The sequence below is a fragment of the Coturnix japonica genome, chromosome 11, assembly GCF_054131305.1.
Source record: "Coturnix japonica strain WE chromosome 11, WE-NBRP24, whole genome shotgun sequence".
In the NCBI taxonomy this organism is placed as follows: domain Eukaryota; kingdom Metazoa; phylum Chordata; class Aves; order Galliformes; family Phasianidae; genus Coturnix; species Coturnix japonica.
In genome coordinates this window covers 13,738,424-13,765,328 of record NC_140673.1, presented here as the reverse complement: position 1 = coordinate 13,765,328, position 26,905 = coordinate 13,738,424, and the positions used below count along the sequence as shown (strand labels likewise).

General features: G+C 37.7%; 1 protein-coding gene across 1 annotated transcript; it reads left to right on the top strand.

Annotated features, from left to right (window-relative positions):
• On the top strand, nt 1–26,303 carry ABCD3 (ATP binding cassette subfamily D member 3). Its single transcript, XM_015870020.3, has 23 exons — nt 1–170; nt 10,602–10,638; nt 11,361–11,459; nt 11,678–11,766; nt 12,930–12,999; nt 13,847–13,944; nt 14,608–14,731; nt 15,148–15,204; nt 16,213–16,355; nt 16,630–16,699; nt 18,032–18,101; nt 18,217–18,314; nt 18,393–18,484; nt 18,982–19,070; nt 19,154–19,226; nt 19,830–19,893; nt 20,338–20,415; nt 20,510–20,575; nt 20,672–20,761; nt 20,969–21,088; nt 21,476–21,580; nt 22,510–22,566; nt 23,322–26,303. Exons 1-23 carry the CDS (start codon nt 55–57, stop codon nt 23,397–23,399), a joined length of 1,983 nt encoding a protein of 660 aa, XP_015725506.1. The 5' UTR covers nt 1–54; the 3' UTR covers nt 23,400–26,303.
• The last annotated feature ends 602 nt before the right edge of the window (nt 26,304–26,905 follow it).

Here is a 26,905-nt window from a genome sequence, read left to right as displayed (position 1 = left end):
GCGCCCTCTCGGCACGGCTCGGTTCGGCTGCGGCTCTGCGGCAGCGCTCGCGCCATGGCTGCCTACAGCAAGTTCCTCACCGTGCGCCATTCCGCCATCGTCGGCGGCACGGCGGCCGCCTGCGCGCTGCTCTGCCTGCTCAACAAGCGGCGGGCTGCGGCCCAGCACGGGTGAGCTGAGCTGAGCTGGGCGGGGGCGCGGCGCGGTGGGCCGGGGGCGAGCTGCAGCGGTGCGTGGGGACGGAGCGGGGCCCGGAGGTCGGTCCCGGGGCTCTCCCTGCAGTGAGGTCCGCTGCCTCCACCCTCGGGACCGTCTCCTATAGAGGAGGCGGCATCCCCTGCCCGTGGTGTGGCGGCACGCCCCGGCTCCGCTGCTCGAGTTGTATTTGTTTTCTCAGTTTTCCCATCTGTGAGCTACTGCTGAGAAAGAGTTGCGCGTTTAGGTTTGTCCTGTCTGCACAGGTAATAACGGGCGAGGGTTATTCCGGTGCCGGCACGCCGACAGCTGTAGCAGAGATAGAGGCTGCTTGGGTTACCTGTGAGGGTGTCTCACCTGTGTATGTGTGTGTGTATGTGTGTGTGTGTCGTGTGCTGGCCCCTGGGGAGCAGTCGGGTACCAGAACGTGTGATGGGAGGTGAAGATGCTCCAGGCTCAGTCCTTGTGTGGTTCTGGCAGATCTATGGACTTCGGTCGCTGGCTGCGTGCTAAAGACCTGGCATGTACAGTTAGATATCGTGTAATTGCCATAACCTGATCCTGGTGCTAAACAGCGATGGTGAAATGGACTTACTCAATAGACTTAAGTAATAACATACCTGTAGTTAAGCAATGACTTAGTGTTATTTTACCCAATTCCTTTCATACAGGTGTTATCTTCAGAGCTTTCTGATGTTAGGTAACTTTGTCATATAACATACATAAAATGTGAGCAACAGAGGGCTTCTTGGAATTTGCTATGTTACGTTATTTGTATGGGAATGGAAACGAGATCCTAAACTATCATTGATGGCTTGTTCTTCTGCCCAATTCATAGGCGAGGGTGATATATTCCAGTTATCTCTGTAAAATTTAGTCAAACACCATTTGTAAAAATGTGAAAAGCTTTATAGATGGGCTTGGAAGTGGTAAGTTGAGAGGGTTACTGATATGTACTATAAGATTTTCCTACTTAGTGCATTGGAATGGTGTCTGTAAGGAAGGCTGGGCCAGGTAGATGTTCTGGGAGAATTTGTGTTCGTACTTCAGACTGCAAATATGCTTTTGAAGTGAACCTTCTAATTGTCCACACTTCCCTTGCTTTCTCTTTATTGAGAAGTGGACTTTGTGCACAGTCTTGGATTACGTTCAGTTTGAAACGCACCTTCAACTGTAGATTGAGGTCCATTTAATATACTCCTGAAATACATATAATGTGGCTCCTGGATTGTCCCTGAACTGTCTCTGTTGCAGGTTTCTTGTTGTTGCTCTGCTGGACTCAACAAGGACAGTGCCTCTATTAGCTGAGAGTGAATGCGGTGAAACTAAATTCTAGCTTGAATATTGAAAATTGTGCCTGGAATGCATTCCTCCTGTAGGAATCTTATGATTTTGCTATGTACAGTGTTAAAAATCTAAGTTATTTGTACATACTAGGTGGACTACACGCTATTATAATGTTATTGTCTGTTGCAAAGTGGAGATGATTCATACATTTAGCAGTTGAATGGACTTGAGGTGGTCTGACCTGACGTGACCTATCCCTTTTCCTCTATCTATACTACAGTTATCCTCATACCTCTTTCTTACTGCTGTAATCTGCCTCTCTTACACCATTTTGCTTTCTCAAATCTATTAGAAATGCAGTTTCTAAAATAAGTACCGTGTTTGCCAACCAGTTTGTACCTATGCAACTACTGCTTTAGGCTTTTGAGGCACTCTGTTGCATAGCCCTTAATACTGCTGTTATGTTGGGGCTGTGAATAACAAGCTCTACATCCACCATTCAGTTGTTTCATGGCCAGCTATGCTGCTCCTTTTTGTAAGGATGAGATTTGCCCATTGGTCTTCCTTCTTTTCTCCACATTTTTCCTTGTGAGGCCAACCTTGCCAGGAGCATTACAGAATGCTGCCTATCAAGAAGAGGCAGTAAGCAAGTTGCATTGCCTACACCACAAAAGCAACCACTTATTACCATTGCCTCATCCTCTTTTAGTCTTGTCAGTTTATGTATCATTCATTTCCTAATGCTTTGTTGCTAACATAAATTATAGCACACTTTGGGAGCGACTGTCGCTGTGCCAGATTTTTCTATTCCAGCATACTTGTGCTGGTATACAATACTGACATACAAATAAGCGGTAAATCTTCATGTGTGTGTTAATTATGATAGGGAATAGTCAGCTAAAGAAACTATTGCAGGAGAAAGAGACAACTCTCACCTACATTTCTGCTGTCAGACAATAGGGACAAAGTCCGGTACAACTCATATCAAGTAGTGAGGTATGAATAATTAAGCTGGATGTTATGCTAGCCTACCTACTAGCCTAGTAGGTCAAAGATCACTTAATTAGTGTTAGTTGGATTAGTCACAGCTGTTCTGCTGTAGGACCTGTTACATTGCTCATCAGTTGTGCAGAACTGAGAGGTTGTATCACCTGCAGATGACAGTAAATTTTAACTAAACATTTCTAAAATCCTCAAAAATAGCTCAGAATAGAACTGTTGGCTTGTAGGAAGAAGCTCAGTGGTATTCCATGTTATTTTCTGTGCTTTAGTCAAGGAAGCAAAAATGCCCTGTTTTTCCATTTGAGTTGCTCTCATCAAAATAAAGTCTGTTTCCTAGGAAAAACCTTTGATGACTTGGGAGGCAGAAAGTTGTTACATGTAGATGCAGTGATGACCTGAGCTGTGCTATTTGGTGTGCTTTTATAGTGGGAAAAAAAATGTTGTCCTGTTTGGGAAAGAACATAATCCTGGGTATATAATACAGGAGAAACCAATCATGTCTTTAATTTGTCAGGAGCAGTTTTTATCAGCACAAGGGACTTTGGCACTGATGATCTTTTTGGCCACTGAAAAACTCACTTCCATTTAGGGAAGTGACTCAAAAAATCTGTATTAGAGACCAGTGGTTGCATTCCCTCCCTCCCCCACAGTACTGGGCGTTGGAAAAATATTTGAAGGATAGGAGAAAGAAGGAGAACTAATGGAGGTCTGATGAGTAGTCTTTGTACTTTGTCCTCTGTCTGCTAAAACAGCAACAAAAAGTTTAATGCCCAGGACCTTGAGCAAGATCTGTAAAGGCTGGTTTTTGGAGCTGGTGTTGTTTTTAAGTAATAAACAGTACTGAAATAGAAGCTTCTCAGTCTGTAGCATTTTCCTAACTGATGATGTGTTCTGGTGCATTACAAGTACTGTTTGGCTGTATGCAAACGCAAACAGCAAATATTTCCTTTTAGTAGCTGCTGTTACTATGGGATAGCAATTTGTTGCTAAGAATTACTATTTTAATTGAATACAGATGACTTTGAATTTACTGACAGTGCACAAATGTAGCTTTTAATTCATATTTTTTGCGACATTAAAGAAACCAGCCCAAGCAATGACTGGAACAGTTTGGTTCACATAAACTTTTCTTCTTTAAGCAAGGGCTATAAGCTCATATTGGATACCAATGGTAAAAAAAAATGGTAGATGATGAAATAGGGTTATATGCAATATAGGACTGCATGTAAAAGGAAGGAAGAAGGAAAACCTGTGCTGTGTGATGTTTAAAGTAAAACAAAGTTGTTTTTCACTTGCAAAAGTCTAACCCCGTGTCTTATGAGCTTTGTCTTACGTTAGACACCACTGCCTAGAACAACAAGCTTAAAATTTGATTGCTTCAGAAATAAAACCTTAATGGGTGTTACATAAAGGAGCTGGTGGTTGTCTGTGATTCTCTCACTCTAATGGGAATTGTTCCTTAGTCTCTTTCTGGTTGGAAGTGAAGTACTTGCACAAATAGAGAGTGTACTTGGATTATTTTCAAGAAACACATACAGGTTTCTGCTGGAGGAGGGGCCTGAAAGGCACTGCAGGAAGCACTTTGGTAAAGAGTTTGGAACTGCAGGGTTAGGGAAAGAGAAGAAGCTGAATATAGTAGCAATTTTAGTGTATGGAAGGTGACAAGATGTTTATAGTCTGCTCCTAGACACACCGGCCTTCCCTGTCACCCAGTACATCCATTAAAATCCAAGTGGATGCTGGTGTATCAAAACTTAATTTTATATATGTTAAACTTTTGAAATCCATGTGATTTCTGCCCCTTCTATGAAGAGGAAAAAATGCTTAAAGGAAGAAAAATATTTGCCAGGAGCTTTAGAGATTGGACTGGGCCAAAGCGGGGAGCTGTTGATGCGGTGTCTGTCAAGCAGGCTTTTATGCAGGTCAGCTTAGGTGATGTGTGAGCATTGTACCACTTAGCTGTCACTGGGCTTCTCAGCCTTCTTCCTCTCAGGGAGTGGAAGCTGGTGTTTGTCAGGACTGCCCTTGAACTTGACAGTGATTCATGTACGTACAACCGGAACTGATAAAAACTTGTTCAAACATTACAAAATCCAGTACAGAAGTTAAAACACAGTGGGTGACACTTGTAACTTAAAACAAGTCTTGCTTTTAGTTATTCAGTGTTTTTGCACTTAAGATATTATTCTCTTTATTATTCCTTGTTTCTTTAGGCTCTGAAAATGCTTGTGTGAGGTCCATGCTTGGTTCTTTGCACAAAGGGCCTTGTTCCTGTGTGGAGGTGCCAAGACTGACAAAAAAGGCTGAAGCTGCATTGCAGCAGATGGCCAGATTGCTTACATGTATGTGGAAGTTTTAAGGAGAACCCATGCTGCACAATGGAAAGGTTAATGAAGAAAGAGTAGGCAGCTACATTGTGATTGACTGAACCAGCATGTAAATGTGACTGATCAGTCCATTACATGCCATTTCTGCATTAACATGAAAAATAAAACAACTGGCCTAAACATACAGATTAGGTACATCTTCTTGTAATCCTAAATCTGACCTTGAAGGGGGGAAAAATAGACTGCCTGAGGCTCAGAAAATATGTCCTCAGCTGGAGGGCACAGAGTCGGGAGGAACTGGGTGACTCAGGCCTTCTTGAGCTCAGACTGCCTTTGTTTTGGGCCTGGGTAGTTAATTTGTGGCTTCTCTTTTATTAAGTTGCCAAAAGTGGTTGTTCTCTAAGCCAAGATCTAGCATATGAGTGTATGACAGTGCGAAGTAGGGTTTGTTTGTTTGTTTTTCATGTTGCAGGAAGAAGAATGAAGTCTCTTTCCTCTGACGTACCTGAGGGAGAGTGACAGCCACAGCCTAGGCCAGGGCACAAGCTTATGGAAAAACAATAGCTGTAGCCTTTTTCCTTTGTCTTTGTGTGTTACTGAGATACAGGCTTCTACTGAAACTGAGATTTTCCTCTAGAACAGTACTGCTTTGTTGCCTTCTGAAATGCTTCTAGAAACCTTCTGAGCTGTAGCAGCACAGCAGTCAGAGCTCAGCTTGCAGTCCATAGCTGCCTGTGACCTTTCAGTCCCTTTCTGGGTCACCTGAATGCCTTCTCTCACATTATTTTTGGTTATGCTGCAACCAGGCTCCCCTGTTGAGCCAAGAAAATCATTCCCTTCGTTTCTGTGTGCTCTCAGGGTGCACTGTGTCAGTGTGCATGCTTTTGGACTGTGCCCGTGCTTCTGAGTAAGCCTGCTGCCCTTGACCCAAAATAACTGTGCTGTTGCTCTCTTACTCTGCACCGGGCGCACAGTGTGGAGCTGTCTGTCAGTGATTACGCTGTGAGGTGCGCACTGTGTTTCTCAATAGAGCTGTTAGTCCCTCCCACTGTAACAGTCTATGCAATTGTATTCCAGCTTTAGTTGTTTGAATTGTATTGTCTTTGCAGTGTCAGAGTGACTGCAAAATAGACTGAAAATTGCACCTCTATTCATGAAAGGGCTGCAGAAGACACACATAAAAATTGCTCAGAGGTAACAACTGCTTGAAGAGCACCATTTCCCTCTGTAACAAAACCTCTTCCTTTGTACGGTGTTTAGCAGAAGCCACATATCCTACCCTATAGAAAGCAGGTTGCATGACCTGAACTTTGTAGCTTCTTTGTAGTTAATCATGATATACTGTTCTCAAATCCTGATTTCCTCTTCGCCCATCATTAAACTGCAAGACTTGCTTATCTCTGTCTTCGTCTGCAATTCCATGTTGTTACACTTGGCTCAGTGTGGATTGCTTCCATGAAACTCTGATGAACTTTAGTCTTGAAGGCGACTCATGTTTCAAGAAACTGTAATTCTTTAACCTTCTTGTTTGCTAACAAATAGCACGGGCCTAATATTGCCAAGTAGTTCCCTTTAGGTCACCAGGACTGGTGGTCTCTGGAAAGCTGTTCCCAGTGCTTCTGAAATCACTTTCCTTTGCAGTAATGCTGAGAGGAATCCTTTGAGCAACCACCATTGTTGCATATTTCTTTAGAGAGAATAGTTTTACTGATGAGGAAATACAGAGGTAAACCCAAAGACGGAGTGCTGTGTCCAATGCTAACTGGGAGACTGAAATCAAGTGATGCTATCTGGTAGTTTTCTGCCTCCCCCTGTGTTACATTAGCGTCCTCAAAGCAGGATCAGCTGCCAAATTTCTGGGCAGTCCTGAAACTGTATCACTTTCTTTAAAACATCTTGTGTTGTTTTTTTTTTTTTCTTTTTTCTTTTTGCCTGATCATGTTTCTGAATGTTGAGGAGTGTTGTTTTGTTCTATTACCTGCTATTTATTAGCTACTTACCTATTTACTTATCTTTAGTGAGCTACTATTCAGTTACCATGCACATACAATGTGAAGCCGGATGTAGTAGTGTTAGCCCTGTACAGCCTTTCTTGGCTTGCTTTATGTCCATTTGTTGTAAAAGCTCTTTGCAGTTAAATTACACAGAGCAGGCTGTGTCTTGGATGCTGATTTTGCTGCAGTTTCTTCAGATCACGTGTGTCCCACTGCATCAGTAGCTTTTGTATTTTTAAGACAAAATCACAGAGTGAAAGAGTGAATTATAGAATAATTCAGAGTAGAGGAGACCTTAGTCCAGGTGTCTGCTGGAAGCAGGATCCACACTGGAAGTTTGTCTGCCTGTTTGCCTGTCATCTGTTTGCCATTTAGTGAAGTCTGCTTGTGCTGACGGGTCTTCTTTCTTAACCAGCTGTGAACTTAGTTTCAGTTAGCATCTTCCATGTGGGAAAACTCAAAAGCAAGCAGCCCCTGGAGATAAGTTTTATTAAGAAATAATTCTGCTAGAGAAGGCTATATTCATCTGGCATACTGATGGATAAGAATAACTAATGTATTTCTATAGATTTTATTGTTTAGGAGAAATAAATCAGTAGAGCAGCTCACTATGCAAGTTTTTTTGTAGCTTTGAGTAATGTTACTGTATTTGTGCTTAATTTATGCTTTCATAATGTTCTTTCTGCAAACTGCAGGTATATGCATATATGTTGTATCTCATTCTCTAGGGGATGCTGGTGGCTGGAATTAAAAAGGGAAAAAAGACAACAAAACAACCAAAAAAGTACCCCCACAACAATCAAATTCAGGGAAGGATAGAGGAAAAACTCTATTTTCTAGTGTAGGAGGAAAAGGTAGAAAATGAATGATGGCTGCACAGTCTAGTCAAGAAGGTAAAAAGGAGCTGAAGTGTGTTCCTTATGGGACTTCTGTCATTTCACTGCTGAGTCCAGCATTGCTTCTTTTTCAGCTGTATGGAAATGGCTTCTGCTTCTGTAATTCTCATTTCCCCAGCCAGTCAGCCTCTGTATGTACACATCAGGATAAGGGTTTCAGTGTCTCTTGTGGTGAATGGAGAGAAACTGAGCTAAAGGATGAAAGTGGAGCTTTTCTGCAGTTATAGAGTGACTGCCTGAATGGTAGTAGAGCTGTCTGAATGATTGAGAGACAGAGTGTACTGACCTGAGCGGTATCTGTTTTCCTACCACATCACCAAATTAACCGTACAGCTCTGGAGCTTCGAGGCCCACTGATGACAGGTGCACTGACTTGAATGAAGAGTGCAAACTGGAGAGTGGCATGTGTAGGTGAAGTAATCTCTCAAATTAACACTGCAGTAAAAAGCAGCCTGTTTCTGTTCCCAGCGGCCCTTACATGTGCTGCTCAGACTCGAGCATAACCCCGCTACCAGGAAAAGTGCAGCAGAGGAGTTGGGCAGCATGTAGCAGTCACCCTCTCCAGCACTAAGGGCTGTGCTGCTCCAGCATTAGGTAAAGTCTGGAATATCAGAGAGCTGAATTGGCTCGTATCTTAGAGCTCTCTCCTGCAACCAGATAGTCTTGCTGTGTTCTTGACTAATTGAGGGTGTTATTTAGTCTTTACATTCAATGACAGTGTGACCACAATTCTCACACAAGCCCCTACAACAGGATAATGGGGTTTGGTGTAGTGCCAGTAGGTATCAGCCGGAAAATATGGGACTTATAAGAAGGAAAGTTCTGCAGTCTGTTCCAGGCTGAGTTCAGCCTTGGCTGTTCTTCTGCATCTCAGTAATCTGTAGTTTGTGATTGCTTCATTTCTTGTTTAGGTATTAGCCTTGTTGGAGCTTGCGTGATATCTTTTCTAGGAAGAAAAACATTGTTGCAGCTCCATTTTCGTTAGGACATTATATACAAGTATGTGATTTTTATCTTAAACTTTGTGAATACAAATTAAATACAAGTTCACAAGTATGTCTGTTTCTGAACAGTTGTTTTTCTTTAGTTCTTCAGTATGTGCTAATTCAGTCACTTCACCTACTGAATTGCTACAGTTACTGTAGGAGAAACATTGAATGCTTCAGGTATTCGTCTGGACCTCATATTCTTAATATATTACTATTTATATTAATGTCTGATAGTTTTAAAGCAGCAGTGGTGGCATATTGAATACTATGACTTCAGACTTTGGCAGACCTTGAAGTTAGAAAGGTAGGAGTTATTATAGGATATCTTGAAGAGTAGCATGCTTTTATTTTGCGTCTCTGCAAGTCATGAATCATGCAGGAAGGCAGCCACTTAGTTTGGTCATAGTTATCAACTCATAAAAGTAATGCTTTGCTCTTTCTCCCAAACCAGATGTGCCTGTGCTCCTAAACTGATCCTCTCTTTAGGCCTTGTTTTGTCTTCAAAATTGATGTATCAAGAAGGGAAGAAGTTCCTTGTAGCTGCATTAGGTCATTCCTGCATCACCAGGATGTAGTTTCTACCTAAATTATTTTTTAGACTCTGCATGCTGTTACCATTTCCAGATGTTTCCCTTGTGTTACATCTCTGGAACTGGTATTATTTCTCACTGGTCTGCCCTCTGCTGTCTGTCATGTTCTTTACTCTGAATTTTGCACAAGTAGTCTTAGCAGATTTTTATCTTCTTTTGAGGTTGTGCTTCACCATTACCTTTAATTAAGCTCCTCTTAAGCTGGCATCTCTTCCTTCTTGCTTTCTGGTCTTCTTTTCTCATATTCTTCTGCTCCTCTGCCTCTTCCTTCTTTGTAATTAAGTTGCTTTTCTTCCCTGGTCAGTGGCACTGAGATCTTCCTAAACATTGTAAATTAAAGTAGCCCTGGTTTTATCCTAGGTACCTTCTTTATGGCACTTTAAAGTGCAGGTGTGAGATGCTGCTGAGTAAGTTGTGCATAAGTGGTTACAGGGCAGTGTCTACACTTCTTTGGGAGTTGGAGGCAGAAGGAGCAGTGCCTTGCTTGCTTTCTGCTTCCCTGTGATTTCCCAGCTACTGGCTTGAAACTGTTGCTGTAGTTTGGTTTGCTGTAAATATTTTTGGTGTGATGTTGGAGAAATGTAACAATTTATTATGGGTAGCTGTCACTCTTAAACTACATAAACATGTAAACTTTCCCACTGTTTTCATGTGCTTATTTGATCTTCAGAAAGGAAGACAAAATGTAAAGTCTCAAATGCCAGCTTGCTTTTTTAAAGGGCAAAAACAGTTCTTGGGTGATTGTTGATAATTGTTTTTTCTCTAACCCCTTTGAGAATGAGGGGAGCAAAAACAGGACAGAATGGAAACCAGTGTGCAGCTTTGCAGAGCCTTGGTTTCACAGGATCTGACTCTTTCCCCTGCAGCACAAGCTAATAAGCAAATAATCTTTACAAATAGCATGAGTTATTTAAAAGTCAAATGCCTTGCGAAACAAATCTGTTTGGCTTATGTAGACAGTGTGAAATTGAAGTTGGGTTGCTGAACCTGCATTCACATAGTTTCCTTCTTGGTCACTGGAACCCTGCTGCCAGAGCTGCAAAGTATTTTTTTAAAGATATAGAAACAGCGCAAGTTGATGGTGCAAAACTCAATGGATAAGAGGGAGACTTAATTTTGCTACATGAAACCAAACAGTAGAATGGATAGTTTTTCATGTAACAGTGTATAAAATTAGCAAGTAAGCTTTACATAAAAGGTATTCCTGCTGTGAGGACACTGTGCTGCTTTGTCATAGGTGATAGGGATGTAATCTACTGCTTTTCTGTTTGTCTCCTGTGTGTGTTTAAAAAGTAAAATACTTTATTTTTTTCCTTTACAGTAAAAGAAGTGGAAAACAAGCCTTGCAGAACAATGAGGTAATTATTTCTTCTTGTTATATATATATTTAATAATCGCAAGTGCTATTGATTTTTTTTTTTTTCTTTCTGTCCCATAATTGCAGTTTTGTTTTGGTCAGAATGATGGGTATGATGCAAATATAGTTTGAATGACACCTTCAGACTTATAATGTTGAAGCAAATGGAAGAACTGGAGCAATCACATATTACTGAAGTTTTCATTAATGCTTTATGTGTGCCATATGCTTTTTCATCTCTGTGCATTATGAATGTTTAAGGACTAGTTTTGTAAGTCTAACCATATGCTCAGCAACAAAGAGCTGCCTGTATAGTTCAAGCCATCAATGCTCTAGAGAAGCAATGGAATGTGTCCTTAGGAATACTGACAAATGGTGTCTTCCAGAGACAAGCAACTTTGGAATTGCGAAACGCTTTATAACTTGTACATGTGTTTTAATGCTTGAACTATGATCTTGTATCATGACAATTATTTCCTATTGCAGCTTGTTCCAGTAGCTTAGTTCTTACTTAAGATTTCTGTTAGCTGTTCATGCATGCCATTCTGATACATACATTTATTTTAACTTGTGTGAGCAAGTCTTAAAATTGGGAGGAAAAACTGCAAAAACTGCAGAAGGAAGGTGGCTGTAAGTAATGCAGCTAGGAAGAATAGTACACCATCTACATATGCTTTACAGAAAGTCTCATTTTTCTTGTTCTGCTTGTTTTGTGTGGAGCAGAAAGAGGGAAAGAAGGAGCGAGCGATGGTGGACAGACTGTTTATTGCAAGGATATGTCGAATCCTGAAAATAATGGTCCCTAGAGCACTTTGTAAGGAGGTAAGCATTGCCTTTAGTAACAAGGAAAAATGGGCGTTTTTGGAGTTGGTTTCTCTTGTAATATACTTCCCTAGAATAGGGCAAAATTGTAGTGCACGCTTTAAAATGGCAACAAAACACATAAGTATAAAAAGCTACATCCACTTTCAGTTATTAGAGTGCTAAAATGAGATGACTTTTATTCATTGTTTAACTATTATATATCTATTTCTCACTAGACAGGTTATTTGCTGCTTATTGCTGTAATGCTGGTAGTTCGCACATATTGTGATATTTGGATGATTCAGAATGGAACAGTCATTGAAAGGTATCTGTTAACTTCTTATTTTATTTTTTTCTTACATTTAGAGGGGGAGGATGGTCTAATTCAGACACTTTATTGCCTATTCATGTGCCTGAATAACTGGCATTGTCATAATTTCATGGCTCCTATAATTTTAAAAATGAGAAAAAATTATTGTTTGGTCACCAATTATTTATTTTTAAGCCACATTTACCTCTTGCAAAATGATTTTTCAGTCATAGTCATATTTTGTACATTCACAACTCTGTCTTGTGTTGATCTGAACATCTATAGAGGTGTTTTAGAATGGTGATGTGATGGTCATGCAACAAATGAAGTTAATGCACAGGTGATTGCGTAACAGAATTTGGGGGCATTAGAACTTCAGAGGTGTAAAGTTATTTTGAATAGAATCAGAAATATGTAGTTCTGTTAAATTACAGATATTTTGTTCCCATAATAGAACTGTAAAGAAATAACAGAGGGGTATTCAAGATGATGCTTTAAAACTTATTGGTGCTGGTACGGTGTTTTAAAAACTGCTGCACCTGGTAACATAGACAGTCAAGTACTCTGCTAATTTTCCATAGCTGCTGCAGCAGTGAAGCAACTGTGCTGTACTGTTGCTGTGTTTTTCCTGCTCGCTTCAGAACCAATGAACTCTTAGTCTCTCATATGCAATATTTCCAAATAAATGTAGCTTTTCATCAGCAACATTTTGGTTTTTTTAATTGGTTATGAAACAAATTGGCTCATTTTTAAGATGAAATAAAATTCTAATACTGATGGTATTGTCTTCATATGATGGTTCTGTCTTCATATTGCCTTGTCTTTTCAGCTAGAAAATTCAGATTCTATTCTTTTGAAACTATCAGTCAGCTAGTAGCAATATTTTCTGTCTGTCCAGTTTATCTATTAGCACCTCTGTGATGTCAAGAACACATAAGGAAGTTCAACAGCAGTAGTTATATCTTTATATCAGAGGATAATTTTTTTTTGTTACTACTGGGAGGCAGTAAGATACTCCTGATACATATTTTACTTGTTGGTCCTGCAGCTACAAACCATAGGTCTTTGCTGTGAGGTTTTTTTCGTCTGCTGTGTGATCTACTCACTGTTTCTCTGCTTGAGTACTACTAGATTATAGTTTCTCTTGTAAATAACTCTTAGTTTATGGCTGTTTGCAGTGCCATCATTGGTCGCAGCAGGAAAGATTTCAAGAAATACTTGTTCAACTTCATTGCTGCAATGCCTGCCGTAAGTGCTTCTCTTAGATTTAAAATATTTTCTGCTATAAGAATGAAGCAAGTTAAAAATTTGAGGAAAAGATTTCAAACGGGTCTCTCAGAGTCTGAGGGGAGCAGTTGTTTTATGTGAAGGTCTGTATTAAACAGATTTAATTTTCTGGCTTCAGTATGTGAGAGACTATTGGCATATTACTGTATGCTTGCTGATTTTGCTGAGTTATGTTTGGTTTTTCAGGTTGGTTTTGTTGATGGTAATTTTGAATATCTGCATAATATGACACCTGTAGTACTGCCTAGTCTCATTCTATGAGTTGGGTGATGTTTCAGCCGTGTAGTTTTAGAATTCTTCGACAAAATCAAAGAACTCTTTTTGGGTTTCTAGTTTTAAATTTCTTACAACTTTTTTGTAGGATTTGGGTGTTTTTTCCCATTGACTTTTCCTTCAGCTTTTCAAAATCTGGCCCCCACTAGATAAAAACAAAACACAACAAAAAACAATTGTTGCTACCTAATAGGTAATCTGTTATATGATAGGCACAGTAGTGAATTAGTCACTAAGGCACTGACTATTAAATGGTGGCACTCTTTAATTTAGCAGAAAAGCTAAAGATATGTTATCTGAATGTTGGTTTATAGTAGATCTTCTGATCTGATGAGTGCCACAGGGAACTGGAGTTGTCAAAAATGCAGATGAAAACTTAATCAGTGATTGTGTAGACACAATATATTTAGTTTTATGTAAGTTAAACAGTATTATTGACTTCCAGAGGACAGTTCACCTACTTTGAAGTGTTTGCACAATCTGTGTTTCAAATGAATTGAGGTATATTGAATATTGAAATACTGTCTCTTTTTAGATCTCTTTAGTAAATAACTTCTTGAAATATGGTCTAAATGAACTGAAACTGTGCTTCCGAGTAAGGCTCACCAAATACCTCTATGAGGAATATCTCAAGTAAGTAACACCTTATTAATGTCTAGAATTTTAAAAACTGAATTGATCCAAATTGAAACAAATCATTTTAAAGCCATAGTAAGAATTCAGCAAGATGCTTAGTAGCTATATTGTTTAGAAAAGACTTCTGATTGTGTTCCACTTGAAATGAAGGATGAGCAGTTCATTCAGGGTGTGTATGGCAGCAGGTGCAAAGTTGGCAGAGTTGGCTCAAATGGACAAAAAAAAAAAAAGGCACTGTACTGCTTCTATTAATAAGTGAGCTCTCCAAAGTCCTTCAGTTACTCTTGTTTAGTGCTAATAATCTACTGACTGGATTGGATATTTGAATTTGAGTAGCTTCTTATGTTCCTCTGCACTAAATTTAGGTTGTCAGGTGTGCTGTTGTGATGATGACAAGGATTTTCTAACTTGAAGTGCAGCACCAATGCATAGAGCAGTCTGGGGCTGAACTCCATCTAGGGTGACATCCTGGAGCCTAAACATTTCTGCAAGAGTTAATATGGGTCTGTTCTTGCAGAAGCATAAGCGGTGTTGACTCCATGCAGTCATTTAATGTCTGCATTGCTTTCCCCCTTATTGTATGATGTAAGGAATTTCCAGCTATTAGAGATCACAAGACAATGATTTCTCTTCTGCCTCTTAACCGCTGTTTTGTTTCAGGGCTTACACATACTACAAAATGGGAAATCTGGACAACAGAATAGCTAACCCAGATCAACTCCTTACGCAGGATGTGGAAAAATTCTGTAACAGTGTAGTGGACCTGTACTCAAACCTTAGCAAGGTAAGACTTTTCATAGAGAACTTTGAGTTATACCTATGGTCAAAAATTCATTTAAGCTGTTATGCTAATATGTTTTTTCTCTGCAGTTTCCACAATCTCTAATAAAAAACTGTGGCAGATGATAATGTTTTTACTTAAATTTTGTTTTAAGGAACATAATGCTTTTTTTATTACTTTTTTTTAACAGTTAAGCAGGGATGTGTGCGTACTTTCTCAGTTAGATTTCAGAAGAAAAATAATTGCTAATTCATAGTTAAATACAGATACTATTCTGGTTATGGAGGGGTGGCTGAGTATGCATTTTCCTCTATTTCATGTGCAAAACTTTGTTTTTTGATGTAATGAAGTAAAATTACCATTTTATACTCATGTTGATGTTTTAACATTTATTTTTTTCCTCTATGCTTCTCTTACAGCCCTTCTTGGATATAGTTTTGTATATCTTCAAGCTAACAAGTGCAATAGGAGCTCAGGTAACTTGAGTGCTTTCTGCATAAGTAAGGTTTTTTTCCCTTTGCTTTAGCATTGTATCTGGAGTCTGAGGAGAATGTTAGATGTTAATCATAATTTCATCCATTATTTCAAAAGATATACTAAAATACGCTTTTACGCTTAGTGTTTTATAAACGTAAATTCTTTTTGTCTTGAGGCAAGCAAGATGAAAGCTCTCAAGCTTAAGGAGGGTAGATTTAGGTTGGACACAAGGAAAAAGCCTTTAAAAAGTGTGGGTGGTGAGGCACTGTAACAGGTTGCCTAGAGATGTGGTTTATGCCTCATCCCTGGAGACTTTCAAGGCAAGACTAGATCAAGCCCTGAGCAACCTAATTATCTGTGCGTGTCACTGTTTGTTGCAGAGGAGTTGGACTAGATAACATTTAAAGGTCCCTTCCAACTCTTAACAATTCTATGGCTCTGTGATCTGTGGCAGAAGAAGAATTTGCAGGAGCTCAGCTGTCATAAAACATAAGTTCTTTGTTTTCTTTTGGCTGTTGCTTGGGAATTCCCTTTGGAACAGTGCCCTGTCTGGTTGCTCTTATTATATATGACTTTCTTTTGAGGGAAGAATTGGTTTTCCTGTTTCTTTGTAACTTGTATAAAGAGGAGCTATTCCTTGGGCAGAAATGAGGGAGAGAAGGTAGAAAAGATTTAGGAAACTTAGTGAAACAAGTAAGAAAAACAGAAGATGGAGGTTTTACATGGATGATGATAAAAATTTGAGTAGGGAGCTGGGAGGGAAAATGACATCTGTGAACAGGGAATTAGGAGAAAGATGACTGTGCTGGCTGCATGAAAGAGAAGCAGCATGACAGGAATTATAAGGGGGTGCTAATACGGACACATAGAGAATCAAGGATGTCAAGGATTTAATGCTTTCTGTGCATTTTGGATACAGATGTTGCAGTTTACATTGGAATTTATTAATTTTTTTGTTGTTGTAAACTATTGGATTGAAAGTTTTTATTCTGTTTTGATATTTACAGGGTCCAGCTAGCATGATGGCATACTTGATTGTGTCAGGGTTTTTCCTTACACGTTTAAGGAGACCAATTGGCAAGATGACTATCATAGAACAAAAATATGAAGGGGAGTACAGATACGTCAACTCACGGCTTATTACAAACAGGTATAGATTTACTTAGTTTGCAAGATAGAAGTGACAAAATAATTCTGTGGTGTAAATATGTTTGGAAAGACACTATCTGTTCTGAGCAAAGTGTTCGCATATTTATATAGTTTATTATGTAATAATTTCTATTTGCATTGTATTCCTAATTTGAAAGAAAAGCTGTGTACGTGGTAGTTGTTAAAGGGCACAAACTCCTATTTCACACAAAAAGAAACATCTGCTTTTTATAGTTGACTCTTTCTGAAGTTTCCTTCTTTGTTTTTTTTTAAAGTGAAGAAATTGCTTTCTACAATGGAAATTTGAGAGAAAAACAGACTATTCACAGAACCTTCCGTAAACTGGTAAGACTTTTAAAAATACTGTAAGCAAAACTTTGATTTTCTCATCACAATTCAAGTTTCTTTTTTTCTTTTCTTTTCTTTTCTTTTTTTTTTTTTTTTTTTTTTACCCTGACATTTGTTTGATCCTTTTTACAGACTTATATCATCAGAAAATGGTTTGTCTAAAACTGTCGACATTGAGATTGCTTTTCTGGAACAGCTGATTTTTGTACTAGCAATCTTAAAGTCAGTTTGATTATTGCCAGTTTTGTGTCAGAATTTTTGCGTAGTAGTTAGTGATATGATTTCGACTAAAATAATTAATATAACAGTTTGCATAAGCTGACTTCAAGGTTCTGGTCAGAAGAAAGATGCTGTGTACTGCAGAAATGGATAATATCTTGGATTTCTGTAATGTATGATCTCTTGAAGTTGCCATACACTGATTTTTCTAAGAGCATGCTGAAGAAGAGATTTGTTTTTATTCTGTTAACTGTATACTGTTGTATACGTAAAAATAGAGTAGAATAAAATTGGAGAATATAGAGGAAAAGCTGAGAAATGGAAATGTCCCAAAATGTGTGTCTCTAAAAACGTTAATTTAAAGCTACTCATAGTTCTCCTGATTAAGTCTTACTTTGCAATTCAAATGTGGTTTAGTTATTTGACACTGATTTTTGTCTGTTCATCGCATTACAAATGAAACACTTCTCAGTCTTGTATTCCTACTTGTGTGGGTCACTTAGCCTTTGACTCTCCATGCCTTGTTCAAAAACTAAGGGCTCTTTAGTTTATTTGTTCTTTTGTATACCATCTTTTTCCTTAATTGTTTCTGTTCTTTCTTTTGCCAACTTTCATTGCTTCTGTCCACTTCTCTTCCTCTTTTTCCTGCTGCCGAGTTCCATTTCATTACTTATTGTGTTTTGTGTTCTTTAATTTGGAATTCTTCTAAGCCTTTCACTTGGTCTTGGTGTGTGTATTTGTATAAATTAAACTGAGTTGAGTTAGTGTCTATGCTGCTAATATCATCAGATGATAGGTCCGTTTTTAGAATAAAATCAGGATGTAATTTTCTGACTGAATGGTCTTTGTCTTGTTGCTCAACTCCTTTTTACCCACTGCTGTTGCTGTCCTCTCACTGCTTAGTTCCAGGTGTAGGTTTCCTTGATCTAGAATGCAGATGTTTGCCAGCAGGGACATCGATAGTAATTATCACAGGCTGTAGGTGTTATTAGGGGTGTTTGTGACTTATTGAAAAATAACATTACTTGGATTCAAATTCTAAAAAATAATAAAATATAGTAAAATAAGTACTGATGAAGTTTGACTTCTTTTGTTTCTGTAACTTTCCAGGTGGAACACTTACATAACTTCATCCTGTTCCGGTTCTCTATGGGTTTCATTGATACTATCATTGCCAAATGTAAGTGCTCAGTAGTAGTGGACTGTAACAAATAGCCAACACTAAACTGTGTTGTTGTTTTTTTGTTATTACTCTGATTAATATGTGGTTTAATATTTACCCTTAAAAACTGCAGATCTTGCCACTGTGGTTGGTTACCTGGTTGTTAGTCGTCCATTTTTGAACCTGGCTGATCCTCGTCATCAGAATAGTACCCATGCAGAACTTCTGGAGGTAAACAGAAGAGAATTAAAACAATATATTGAATTCATGTTTTGTTAGTTCATATAAAGAAACTTTATTCTACTCTAGGATTACTACCAAAGTGGAAGGATGTTACTGAGAATGTCTCAAGCTTTGGGTAGGATAGTCCTAGCAGGTCGTGAGATGACGAGATTGGCTGGGTAAGTGTAGCAGTATTGTATACATGATCAATCTTAAAGTTACCTTTTTGCTGATTCTCATCTCATTTTAAGAAACAGATAACTGAAGAATTAAAATGGGCTGTGTGCTTTGTTCAGAACAGTGTATTCTAAAATTAAAAATATTTTGTACTGGGAACACTGTATTTTAAAACATGATATTTATCTCCACTAAAAAGTAGTAGCATTCAGTTTGAATGCTTAGTTGAAAGGATGTTGGCAGGTACCTGTGAATCAATTATTTGTTATTTTACCAAAATGCTTGGGGTATTTTCACTTACCATAAGTCCTTCACTAAAATATCAAATATCTGACTGTAGTAGGAAAAGGTTCTTGCAACCTTAGTGCAGTTCTAAAATCTTCACTTCCTGTACTGGGTTGATGAACATTTCATTTTGACAACTTAGTAGAATAATTGCTACTGCTTACATACATTTCTGAAGCTTCTAAGGATTATTTATAGGTTTTATTTTCTTTAGTTTCACAGCTCGAATTACAGAATTAATGCAGGTTCTGAAGGACTTGAATAGTGGGAAATATCAGCGTACCATGGTATCTCAAGAAAAAGGTAAAAGGGCTGTATGCTGTACAATACTTAGCATCTCTTCTTAATGCTCCAGTTTCTAATATGTTTTTTTTCTTTAAATTAAGATGCAGATATGAAGCAAGCTTTGCCTTTGATACCAGGATCTGGAGAAATTATCAACACCGATAACCTTATCAAGTATGTTTTTCAAGTTCTTACGCCTTCTGTATTTTTAACATAGTCTGTTTTGTTTTTTGTTTTTTGGTGTTTTTTTTTTAAGTCTTTTACCAATGTAAAGTACTGAATGGGTTTGTGGTTTTTTTTTTTTTTGGTTTTTTTTTTTTTTTTTGTGTGGCCTAAGAAACATAGTGTTGATGTAGTACTGAAACAAAGACACAAAGTAAGGCAAGTTAAGAGACTGAATAGCTTCAATCTAGTTAGTGTGGAAGCCAGATGTGGGAATAGAGGTGGAGGGTAGAAGGAAGTTGGTGATAGAGCTATTTTAAAAAAAGCAAGGTAAATGTAGGTGAGTATCCATATGATGTTTTGGAGACTAAAGATTTAGAAGTATTCAGAAAACAGATGTATGAAGAAAACCTTTCAAGAGTTTCAGTAAACACACATGAAACAAGAGCAGTCGTAATTTTCTTAGCTGCTGATGGTTGGAAACTGAGACAATGTACTGAATGAAATGCTGCTGAAGCCTTCTCTGTTCCTGAACCTTTGTCTAAGCATGCAGTGTTACCTGCCTTTAGGCATCTGGTTCTGTTTTAATTTATTTTATTCTTTAAATACAAATAGGTTTGATCACGTTCCGTTGGTGACACCTAATGGTGATGTTTTGATCCAAGACCTGAACTTTGAGGTAAGATTTTTAAACATAATTTAAAAACATATTGTGCTTCATGTAACACTTTAAAGTGAAAGTGGTAAGTGGTCTGAGTTTAAAAAACAAAAACAAACAAAAAAACCAAACAACACAGAAAACCAAGCTAAATGTAAACAGAGATGCTTGTATGATGTGCATATGCAAGAACAAAATTCTTTTTTCTTAAATTGCTTCAGTAAATTGCTGTTCCAAATAAAGTTTGTTACTAGTATGTTGGTTTTTTTCATGGCCCAGTTTTGATGTCAAACTAGGTGGAGAAAAGAGTTAAGTATTGTTGGAAATTCTTCGCTGATGTCAAAATCCGCTACTATGTAGAAGCCTACAAGGACAAGAGTTTGTGTTATCATTTGTAGCAGCTTTCAGTATGTTTCAGCAGTACTTTCTCACTACTGTTTAAATGTGTTTTCTTAACAATTTTAGGTACGATCTGGTGCAAATGTTCTGATTTGTGGGCCAAATGGGTGTGGGAAGAGCTCGCTTTTCCGTGTTCTCGGTGAGGTAAGGGAACTTTCAAATAGATGGGGAAGAATCTGCAACAGAAACACTATTGTAGAACTTTTTTTCTCAAGTTCCAATCTTTTTCTTGTTGTAGTTGTGGCCTTTGTTTGGTGGACGTTTAACAAAACCTGTAAGAGGAAAGTTATTCTATGTTCCCCAGGTGAGACAGAATACTTTAACTGATAAGTCTTCTCTTTCTTCCTTGGATGTCCGTTTATAAATATTTGACATAATTTATTGTCTGTAACTGTCTTAGAGACCATATATGACTCTTGGAACACTCAGAGATCAAGTTATATACCCAGATACTTTAGAAGATCAGCGGAAGAAAGGGATTTCTGACCAGGTAATAAGTCATTTGTTTACTCATTAAGTGAAACAGATGGTTATGCTTTGGATTAAAAATACTGATGCTATTAAAAACACATCTAGTTTGTTTCTAATGTTTATCATGCTTGATGTTACACCTGCACAGTAGGATAATCATTTATAACTCTACTAAATATATATTTTTTAAAGTTCACTTAAGCTTTGTCACTATTTCTCAAAAAAGGTGCTGAAGGAGTACTTGGATAACGTCCAGCTGGGTCAAATCTTGGAACGTGAGGGAGGCTGGGACAGTGTTCAGGACTGGATGGATGTACTCAGCGGAGGAGAAAAACAGAGAATGGCTGTATGTATCAAGTGCATAAATACTTAGAAATGCAATCTGTATTTTAAGTAAATATGGAGTATTAAATATTATTTTACATAAAGAAGGACACCCCAAAAAGTGAAGTATGTGAATACAGCAAAAATGGATAGTTAAAGTAACAATTACTTTTGCTTGAAATGTAATAAGAATGTTGAACTTGTACCATCCTTATGCTTTGATTATGTGAAAGATATTATTAGAATAATGGCTTTGCAATTAAAGAAAAAAAAAGTCAGTAGTGTAATACAGCTCTCAAAATTCTCTTGCCATAGTAAATTTTTGGACATTGATTTTAAGTTCAAATTGTCACATTGCTGTACTGATTGCAGGCCTGTATTCATGTAATTTCTTTGGTTTGCATTCCAGATGGCAAGATTATTTTATCATAAGCCCCAGTTTGCAATTCTGGATGAATGCACCAGTGCTGTTAGTGTTGATGTAGAAGGCTACATTTACAGCCACTGCCGAAAGGTAAGTCCTTTCCTTTTATTTTTCAATAAATTGTACCAGGAAGTACTCCTATATTTTCACTGCTTTTACAGAATTGTAGGGGTTGGAAGGGGACCTCTAGAGATCGAGGTTTCTAATTTAGAAAGACTGATATTTGGAGATAAAATTGCTAATCTTTGTTTTTTCCTTAGCATTCATCTGTTGTACTTCATTACTGCTAAGAAAAGTGAGAGTTTACTTAGTTTCAAGAGTTATTTGAAATGTACTGCTAAAAACATTTAATTTTTTTCCTCAAAATCTTACATTTCTGGAATTATAAATGTGGTTAAGATGAAGCTTGAAAATAGTGTAAGGTGGACTGTACCTTATGCCTAGTATAGGATTTATTGAAAGGGGGAAAAAGAAAAGCATAGGGCATGCAAGGTCTCTTTATGCCTGCTAGGGTTCAGTCAGTGTTTTGAAGTCTCTTGGTAATTTAGGTGTACGTGTGATAAGTCTGTATCAGAACTCTTATTAGATGAGGACTACAGAGATGCAGAGTTAACTGAGTTGCAAGGAAATGAAGGAAAATTACCTTTAAGTTGTCAGTTACAAAGTTTATAATTAATAGCTTTTGTGGCCTGGGGGTTTGATTTTTTTTTCCATGTTCGACTGTTTTTAATTATCAGCTATATTGTAGTCACCTGCAACTTTATCTCCCTTGCCCTGTTAATTCTTCCAAACGATCAGGAGCAAGAGAATGGTGAAATCAATTGGAAAAATTAGCACTCCTGTTTGTTTGTTTTAATTGAAAAACCTTGTATTAAGGCTACATATTCACACTAATAATAGTAGTCTGGAAGTTTGTGTTTGTGAATTTAACGTCATCGGTTGTCTCAGGCTGAAAAATACATACTATCTCTCTATGAGGAAAAAATGAAATTAACTGCCTTATTTTCTTATTCATGTAGGTTGGCATTACTCTCTTCACTGTCTCCCACCGGAAATCACTCTGGAAACATCATGACGTATGTAGTCTATCCTTTCACTAAGTATATCTGTAGTTGGTTGAGATTTCATTTGATTTTTCTATTAAATTCAAGATGTTCACATTTTAGTTTTCTTGTAGATCACGTTCTCTTTAAAAAAAAAAAAGTCATGCTTTCATAATCCTGTTGCAATATTTGAAATATTCTTGTGCTTCCAATTATGAAAAGTTTTTTGCCTCAAAACAAAATGCCCCTGAAAAAATAACCCTGAGCCACCAGCAAATCAATTTTAATGAGAAGTCAGTAAAAAGTATGGAGAATTTGCTTTCAGAAGATACCTACCTGCTATACCTATACATAAGTTTCTCTCTAATACAAAGACTTTTTTTTTCAAAATTAATACATTACTTGTGTTATCACCTTTTTTTACCCAAACTGTGTGTGTAGCAGGGAGGGAAAGGAGGGGTGGTGGTGGATACTGAGTTAATATAGAGGAATGAATGTATACTTTCAGTGTATTGTCACAACAAACAGGATGTCAACATTAGGTCTGGGTGTGACCGGTAGATTGGTGCTTGATAGGAACAGAACGTGTGTGTGTGTGTGTATACGTACATTATGCATATATATACTTTTTTCCCCCAGAGGTAACTGAATTTAGTGAAGCAGAAGGTGTGAAGCCCTGCCCAGCTGAGTTTAAGATTTTACACTAAAGCTACTTAAAAATTGTAACTTATGTGCTTACAGGGCTGGTAATTTTTAAGGAGTTGATAATGTATGTGTTTTTGTTTCAGTTTTACTTGCACATGGATGGCAGAGGAAACTATGAATTCAAGAAGATAACTGAAGACACAGTTGAATTTGGATCTTAAAATTCATAAACTGAACTGCTACAGAGACTGATTACTGGAAATGTGTAGAATGGCAAACCTTGTACAGTAAAACTACTCAGCTTGTTTTTAAACAAATTAACTAGGATAACTTAAAACAAGCTGTTAAGCGTTTACTATTATGTAGGATATTGCTAATTGTGTATATGTTGGTTTAATTATTAATATGTACTAAGAATGTCTTTATTCTTGTGGTTTAAAAACCTGCCTAAATTAAATTGGGCTTAAATCAGTGTAACCTGATTCATCCTGGGATGCAAACCATTTGAAATCAGCTGATTTGACTTTTGTAGACCTTCTTTCCCTTCAGTGAAAAGCCCTGTTAAAATTAGGGTTGCTACCTCTCTCTTGTTCCTGCAAAGCAATCTTGGGTATTTTGCTCTGTTCTATGCATATTTCTGAGTTATCTCATATAATGCAGGACATTATCCCATCTTCAGATCTGTGCTCTGCTTGGTTGATGAAAGAGCCTTTTCCTTCACCAAGCCTTGTGATGTAGCCAATACACCTTTGCTGATAAAGAATGGACTGAACTTGAAAGATGAAATTCCTTCCGCTGAGAAAATTAAGCTAGTGCTGTGCTGGGTTTTGGGTTCTCTTTTAGTCCTTATCTGTCCATGCAGTCGTTTGCTGCTCACCAATATCATTATCTTCTGATTTATTAAGACCTCTTCTATAACTCTACTTTTTCTGTTAGTGAAACCCTATGGTAGTGAAGGAAATTGAGGGAGGAACGGATTAACCAATCAGAAAGGGAAAAGAAAGGTGATGTTCCAGCTATGTGAGAAAGCAAATAGTTCCCTCAAAGTGGGGGAACAATTGTTCTTCTCTGGAAACTGGTAGTAGTTAAGACTCAGATCTTCATTCTTTTGGAAGATAATTTTAACAGACTGTTGTGTATGCTGTGCACGTGTTCAGTTTTGTGATACAGCAGCTACTTTTCCTTTCCTTCCTCTTCAAAAAATCAGATCTCTTTGTGGTTTTGGCTGCTTTGCAGATATGACTTTGAAAGTAAGAGATAGTGGTACTCCTCGATAGATTTTTCAAGTCTGTGAAGCCTAAAATAACACTTTCATCCTTCAGATTTTTCTCTAATTTTGGTTGCGAGGTTTCTTGATTTCTGGTTTAAAAATAAATTAAAAAAAAAATCTCCAGCAGTTCTCAGTGCTAAGTATGGCTTGTCCCTGCTGGTTTTATTATTCTGGATGCCAAATCCCTTGAAGAATTCAAACTCTTAAATCATTTACTGTAATCACTTTTCCACCATACAAATGATTACTTTGGTGGCCATGTGATTTTCACAAACTTAAATACAGCAAGGTGAATTTTGTCATCGGGGAGTAGGAAGGTACAACTCAAACTGAATTCTGTTTAAGATTTAAAACAAAAAACTGCAATACCTGTTGTGCGTTGACGGTCTAATAGTTCTTTGTTGTTCCACATAAGATATAATATAGGAATGCATTACATGAAGGCATGCATAAAACATGCAATAAATCTGCTCTCTGTGCATCTGTTATCACAGGTTTAGGTTTAAAAAATATCTTTTCATAAAATGGATATGAATTTGGATGTGCTGCTGTATGCTGATTTCATTAATTTCATCATCTTTCATGTTGAGATTGCTACCTGTTAGTATTTTTCCTTTGATCATAGTTCTTGCCCATAACTTTCACTGCTAGTACTCTCTGAATAGTATTCAAATGCAAACAGCTGTCCTAGTTTAAGAATCCAGTGATCACAGTAGATTTGTAGTACGATGCATCAAGGAAAGTCCGAGTATATCACGTTCAGGAGCATAAGGTGCCAGAATCAATTTTTATGCTTGTTCCACAATTAGAAAACAAATAGACAATAGACAATTCTCGTGTTACTAACTTTCCGTACACTCAGATTTGTGTATCAGCCTAATTTGTACCGTAGCAGGTAGCAGCATGCATTAAGTGAGGTTGTAATATTTTTTTGACTGTAACTGTGAAAATACGAATGCCAGATGGCTATTCTTGTGAAAATTTTCAGCACAAATACAACAACTTCTCTTGGGAGGGTTGTTATAAGAGCCCCTTTGTGAAACATGAAGCAAAAAAAAAATAATAAGAAGAAAGAAAAGAATCAATGAAAATGAAGTTGCTGTTATGTTTGTGATTAGGGCAGACTTGGGATACTTAGCAAATTTCTAACACTGACAAGCGAAACCACACGCAGCACACTGATAACACTGATAAGGAACTCCGGCAACCAGGCCTGTGGTTCCTCACAATTCAATTGATTACTAACAGAATGTTCTGTAACCTCAGATTTATTTAATAAACTAAAAAAAAGTCCTATTTTATAACCAAGGGGAAATAATTTGACTTTATAGATGACATGACATTCGTTGACATGGAAGGTGGTATATTTCCCTAGGGTTGGGACTTAGCGTTTCTAAATATACTGAGAAGGAAGAGAAAAATATTCTGTGCTTGATTGCAAACGAGGCTTATAAAATAATACAAGAAATGTTTTAGAATGATATTCTTAAAAGGCCTTATGTTGAAGTATTTTGAGATGGGCTTGATATAATGAATGTTTGTAAAACCTAATGAAAGTGATCAAGTCTCAATTATGTTGCAGAATTGCACTGTGATGCTGTATTTTAGCTCTTAAGTCTTTTTAATAGCACAAGTTGGAATTTTGTAAATTGGAATTCTGATCTGTCTCGGTAAGGCAGAGTACTGAACTGTTGATGCTTTGAAGATGGTACTGGTACTAGTCAGGTGGCTGCATTTCAACAGTGGTGGGAAACATTCCTGTATGTAAATACTGTAAAGTGTTTTTGAGGGGAAAATGGCGCTATATAAATGTAAGACATTAAGTGCCTCTGAAATAATAAATCTAAAGACAAAATGTGTTTAAGCTTTTTATGTTTCTTGATGCGATTAGGATTTTTGTAACAATACAAAGCATGTATTCAACAAATCCTGAATTACTTATTCAGCTACTTGACTTATGTTCGGCTTACAAAGGAGGTAGTGCTGCCATTTACCCATCAGCCCAAATGTAGAATTGAGCACTTTTTGAGGGTGACTTGTACTATGAAGAAAATTCTGGAGGCATTGCCATTTCATTAGCTGTATGCTGTATAGAAGCGATTAACTAGTGAGAATTGAAGCAGTATGGTTCTCTTTGTGGAACGCCACCATGATGGTTACTCAACAGACATTTTAGTTAAGTCATAACTGAAACTGACAAATGAGTCACTACACCTTAGCAGAATTGGCGATTTGAGCTTCATGTTTCTTAAGCCAGAGGATACTTCTATGTAGATTTAGCACCGGAGAGAGACAGTTTTTCAGTGTTGTTGTTGTTGTCCTTGTTTGTTGTTTTTTTGTCTCCCTTTATCACTCAGCACACTGCAGACTCCATAGGTGCTATTGCATCCCTAATCTTTGGTATCATAAAATGACTCAGAAACATGGAAAAAAGATGTCCTATCATCAAGTTAGGAG